Source organism: Pygocentrus nattereri, chromosome 14 (genome assembly GCF_015220715.1).
Source record: "Pygocentrus nattereri isolate fPygNat1 chromosome 14, fPygNat1.pri, whole genome shotgun sequence".
NCBI classification, from domain to species: domain Eukaryota; kingdom Metazoa; phylum Chordata; class Actinopteri; order Characiformes; family Serrasalmidae; genus Pygocentrus; species Pygocentrus nattereri.
The window spans coordinates 35,492,324-35,498,323 of record NC_051224.1 but is presented as its reverse complement, the minus strand read 5'-3'; the positions used below and the strand labels follow the sequence as shown (position 1 = coordinate 35,498,323).

The 6,000-nt window shown below is 45.5% G+C and overlaps 1 protein-coding gene across 2 annotated transcripts in view; it reads left to right on the top strand.

Moving 5' to 3' along the window:
- Nucleotides 1–283: 283 nt before the first annotated feature.
- The window catches only part of pdgfab (platelet-derived growth factor alpha polypeptide b), a 29,487-nt gene continuing 23,770 nt past the window's right edge, over nucleotides 284–6,000 (top strand). For both annotated transcript variants that reach the window (XR_005131437.1, XM_037544957.1), the window contains exons 1-2: nucleotides 284–876; nucleotides 1,940–2,045. Coding sequence is in view for 1 of the 2 variants with exons in the window: in XM_037544957.1 (XP_037400854.1) it covers nucleotides 817–876; nucleotides 1,940–2,045 (166 nt within the window). In the remaining variant the exon portion in view is untranslated. The remainder of the gene's footprint in view (nucleotides 877–1,939; nucleotides 2,046–6,000) is intronic.

The following is a 6,000-nucleotide window of genomic DNA, read 5'->3' as shown; positions in this document are numbered from 1 at the left end:
CAAAGTTATTAGCAGAAGCAGAAGAACGTTCCTCCTGTTCTGTTTTCACTTCTTCTTCTCAGAATGAACCAAAATAAGTGACATGGGCGCTGATTTCATTCTCTCGGAGGAGCACGGTGGGGAGGGGGGGGGGGGTGAGCTGAGGGGGGCGTCTTGGTGGGGTGGGCAGAGCTAGACGAACCAACCAGCTCTGCGCTGGAGCGCGCGGGGGGAGGCGCGTGCGCGCGCTCTCTGCGCGCTATATGCAGCAGCTCGCGCCGCACTTTCTCAGTCAGCGCGCGGAGAGTAAGCAGGACGGGAGGGTTTTGTGCAGGAGCGTTTCCAGCTTTTTTCCGCGGACACGAGCCTGGACCCTCAGCTCCTTCAGGACCTTGTTTCTCTAAGGATACCTGACAGCGCGTTGACGCGCAGCTTAAAGCGAACGGACGCAAAAATACTGAGCTCACTTCAAGAAGTCATAGCGTTTTAAGTTTTATGCCGTTTTTTTTCCCACGCAATATTAACCATGCACGCCTCTCTGGGGATTGCTCACGCGCTCTGCAGGGATCAGGCATGCCCGTCTCGCGCCTGGTGACTTATTTTGTGAGAGGAGAGCGCGAGGACGCTGGAGTCCCACACTGAGAACAGCGCGAGCGTTCAGCGGTCAGATACTCGCTCGCTCCCTCATCCACTCCCTTCCTCCCTCCCTCCGTCCCTCCCCGGCTGTGTCCGAGGGATGGTGGTGGGTCCCTCGCGCTCAGGCTCAGGAGCCCCGCAGCACGCGCCGCTCCTCCACGCGCCGTCCGTCTGCTTTGGGGGGAAACCGAGTGAGGGGAGATGAAGGCCGCCCTGTGCTGCTGCTTGATCTTAACCTGCCTCAGGATAAGCGCTGCTGAGGTAACGCATGCACGCGCACACATGGGCCGGGGGGGTGGTCGGGGGGGGCGAACACTTCTGGAAAAAAGCTGCTTTGGAAAAATGCCGGCGTCGTAGAAGTAAAACAGAATTTCATTGAAGTAGAAGCTCGTAAAAGATGCGTTGATGTGGTGGGGGCTGCGGGGGGGTGGGGGCTGCGGGGGGGTGGGGGGGGGGGGGGCGTCCATCGAGCCAGCAGAACTTCATAAATACTCAGAAGGGGAACTCCACCGAATTTTCAGAGTGTGAGTAAGGCGACAGCTGAGACGGAAACAGAGCCACTCGGAGCGGTTTACCGCGGTGGTGATAGGAACCAGGGGTCACCACGTTATTGACTCTCCAAAACCAGCAGTGGACCTTCGCGTCCTCCGAGTCTTTCTGCGTGAGGCCGGTAAAATAGCCACGAATCTGGAAATAGCGCGTTTTATTTTGGGGACTGTTTGCCTTAGAACACCCTTCTTGTATCCTTCCACCGTGAGCGGATCAAAAGTGATTAAAATACGTTTTAGACCAAAAACCGTATCAAAACGCTACAAACCACGACTCGGAAATCAGGCGGTGCATGCAGAGCTGCTTCGTGCAAGAACTTCATGTGAGGGAGCTTTTAGAGGCATTAAGCTATTCAGACGTTTGGTTCTGACCCTTCTGACGGAGCAAGTTTCTCCAGAACGAAGCGACGCGAAATCACAGCGGCTTCGTTTACACCATGCAGCCTGAAAGATGCAGGAATTCTGAAAACTCGGCGGAACTCCCCTTTAAGCTGCGCATATGGAGGGTATTTGTCAGTGCGAGCAGTGTAAGGAGGGGGTAACGGGGTTAAGCGTAGCGTTTATTACACTTTAACTCGGAGCCTTTTTTCTTCTGAGAGAGCAACAAGTGCAAGTTCACTGAGCGCAGGGCGCGCATGCAGATCGTTATGGGACGCTGAATTCGGTGGGAAATTACAAATTAAGAGTCTTTTTTAAGATAACAGTGCAGCGTCTTTGCGCACAGTGTGTCTAATCCGTGTCTTCTGTAACTAATTCACTTTTTCATTTGGCTGAAGGAGCTGGGGATTCCTCAGGATCTGATGGACAGGCTCGCTCACAGTGAAATCCACAGCATTAGCGACCTCCAGCGGCTGCTGGACCTCCACTCCGGGCACTCTGCAGGTAAACGCCGCTTTATGGCTGCGGCACTTTGCCCTCAGATGCAGTGGTTGGTCTGTTTATCACGTTCCGTGCTGTATTTTCAGCCCTTTAGCCAGGCTGACGCTAAACCGAGAAGCTTCCTGCTCAGCCGAAGCCGAAGTTTCATGTTTCATATCACGCAGTCTGAAAGTTGTGGTGCCACTCTTAGTCTAAACAAGACGGTTCTTCAAGGGTTTCCTTAGTAAAGGCAGCGGTCCTGCTCAGAATTATTTGCATTGTGAAATGGTGCTTCAGACTGATGGAGAATGTGCTGTATTTAGCACCAAGAGGGTTCTGCTGTTGTTACAAGCTTGACATCGTAACAACTGCAGAACCATTTTGGTGCTATGCAGAACCGTTTTCAAAAAGGTTCTATATAGAACCATACAACACATTCACCGTCAGTCTGAAGAGCTATTTAAGCATGCCAACGGTTCTTTGAGTGTTCATTATATATAGAGCCATTGTGCACAGACTTATAGATGATTCATGGGTTCTTTAGTAAAGACATCGGTTCTGTATAAAGCCACGAGTTCTCTATGGAACCATTTAATGTTTAAATTGTTCTTTGCATGGTGAAATGTTTCTTTAGATTGATAAAGTGCTGATTCCATACAAAAAAAATCCCAAAAGGGTTCTGCTACTGTTACAAAGTCAAGCTTATAATAAGAGAAGAACCCTTTTTGGTGCTGAAGAACCATTTAAGCATGCAAATGTTCTTAGGAGTGTTCATTCCATGATTATATGGTTGTGTGCATGGTGAAATGGTCTTTCCGATTGGTGATGAATGTGTTGGTTATTTAGAGCACCAAAAAAGGTTCTGCTACTGTTAGCTCGTAACAGTAGAAGAACCCTTTTTGGTGCTATATGGAGCCATTTTCAGAAAGGTTCTATAGAGAATCATGTACAACACATTATCCAGCAACCAGACGAACATTTTGCCATGCAAAGAACCATTTAAGCATGCAGATGTTTCTTAGAGTGTTTAAAATAGAGTGTCTAAATAGAGCCATTGCCTTTACTAAAGAACCCTTGAAGAACCATCCTTTTGCACATTTCTCTGCTTAAGAAGCTCTGATTCTGAAGGATAGCCCATGGTCTCAAGAGAGGAGACCCTCTGTAGTAAAGTTAGATCAAATACACTATTGTGTACAGTGTTAATGTCTTTTTCCAACATGAATTCATTTTGGATGTTTTTTGTCCCAAAAATGACGTGCAGATCTTGCTATCCTTGGATTTAATTTGGGGATTTCTTCTGGGATCTCTCTCTCTCTCTCTCTCTCTCTCTCTCTCTCTCTCTCTCTCTCTCTCATTCTCCCTCTCTCACTGTAGATAAAGTTACAGGGAGCAGAGGCACTAGATACTTATACTTTCACTCAAGCTTGTATTTAGACAAGCTGTTGCTATATCTCAAACACTTGCTCCTCTGTGATAAAAACACTTTCTGTTTCCTTAGAAACCAAGTGATATTCATAGTCCTAGTTCTAATCCACTGTGTACCCAAAAAAAAGGTAATATGTACTTCGCACAGATGGATATAGCTTGGCATGTTTGGCATGCTGGCCCTGCTAATGTAAAAAAAGCTTCACTTTTATCCTCTTTGAGAAGCGCATGTGCAGAGTGCAGGTCAGGCACGGCAACCCTAATGCTGTTTCCTTCTCGAGAGTGACTGTCGCACGATAAGGGTGTTTATGATCAAATTAAAACACTTCTGTTTAAACTGTGGGCTTGTGTGGAGGGGGGATGTAACAGTAGTGTTTAGTAACAGTAGTAAAGTGATTATTATCACCCGAAGGTAAATCAGTCTGTCTGCCACGCTGCCCGTTACGGTCAGTTAAAGCAGGCTGACGCCAGAGACGAGGAATTTTCAGCGCTTTTGTTGTAGCGAGCAGGACAGTAAACTTAAAGTGGACCATGTGGATGAATGCCAGGTGTATGTGTACAGGACAGAGAGAGAGAGAGAGAGAGAGAGAGAGGGAGGGGGGGGGTTAGAGAATGCATAGCATTCCATTACTATTGTGAAACATAATAAACTAAAATCAGCTGCCTTTGGCATCTATATCTCAGATACATATTTGCCTTATATTTACTGTGCAAAAGTCAGAGATGAAGCTTTTTTTTATTGTTTATTCATTTTACAGTCAAAACAGCCATTGAGTACCAGTTATTCATGCTTCAGGGAGATATTAGATGTAATGTAATATACTTGCATATGTAAAGTGACAGTCAAAGTTTCTAGACAGGCGATTAAAAACATTAAAAGAGAACATGGAGCTCATTAACAATCACCTGCAGGATCTGGTAGACCAGGCAGTCCCGATCACCTAAACGGCACTTAAACAGTCTTGCTTGTTTCTGTCCATCCGTCCACTGTGAGAGCTCAACACTCTGAGTCTACGAGTATGTGTAGCTGTCCAGAAGTCGTCAACGAGAAAACAAGGCAGCAAATCAGACAACAAAGCTGCTAGTGTTCTTAGAACAATTGACTGATCACCCCAGAGTCCAGACCTCAGCAGCGCTGAGCATGTTTGAGATTACTTAGGCCAAGATGCAACCAACTTTTAAGACTGAACTTTGCAGCTGTGGCTACAGACTTCTTTGAAAAACTTCTAGCGAGTCTCCTGAAAAGAATGGAAGCTGTAATAAAGGCAAAGGGTGGACACACTAAATAGGTTCAAATATTTTCTTATTGAGGCTTCTGTGTAATTTTGTATTAAATATATATATTCTCTGCCTTTTTCTGGCCCTGAAAAAAACTGAAGAACTTGTAGTTAATGGCCATTTTGCTTGGAAGCAGCACCACTAGGAGCATAATAAAGGTCTTACATAATAATTTCACTGCAAATAACAGGCACATTTCAGAGACAGTGCGGTGCCGTTACCACTTTTAAACCGAGCAGCAGATGCCTTGTGTGCCTCTGGGATGATGTAGCACACCTGATGTAGCACACCTGTCTGCGTGGATATTGCTGCTGTGTTGATTTGGCAGAAGGAATGGAGTTAGACAGCAGGACTTTAGTGACCGCTCCTTTGGCCTGCATACAAACCACAAATATCCTTTTAGCTGTCAAGCCCAATGGGGCCTCTAAAGTTCAGATGGGGATATTAGATATACACCGGTGAGCAGCCAATGTTCTAAGTAGTGATGCTACACAAAAAGCCCTGGGAAAGTCATACAGAAAGTCTAGTTTGTAGGTCGAGTTGATTCAGGATCTGCTGACTGGTCTTTGGAGTCCATGTTGTAGAGGTCAAAGAGGTCAAACGTAATCAGAATACATTAACAGTTATATAGATATTGGTGAAATCTGGAAGTACAGTGGCTGTGATATGCTTGATGTCCAGTGACAATGTGATAGATCAGTTAGACCAGGTGGTTTGGAGTAAGGTAATGTCAGAGCAAAGCTGTCCATAAATAGATGTTTATTACTGCAATAGTTGGGCCAGATCAGGGACGAGGACTGAATAGCACTTGTTCTCTCTTTCTTCTACACACTTATATGCTATAATGCTCATGTCAGCACTCAGCACCCCCCATTACACTTACACTTCTGCTATGTTGTGAAGAGAGTGACCCAAATAGATCTGGACTTGGAATGCATGAAGATTTGGACTGAATTAAGACCAAAGTCTTAAATGTGAAAGTGCCAAATGGAACCAAAAGGGTTCTTTGGAGACATGCTATAGAAGAACCACCTTTGGAAAGAAGTTTAAGAAGTTAAATTGTTTCTGTAACTAAGATGCGAGGACCTGTTTAAAATCTCAGCATGGCAAATGCTTTTTTTACATTATTAATGCCATTTATGAGTGCTGTTATTACATTTATTTGAATTATAAACAAAGTAATCTAACAAGGCCAAGCAGATTTTTATCTCAGTATCTCAAGTTGTCTCAACAGCTTTTGAATAAGAAATGCATGAATGGGAAGTCACACATCAGT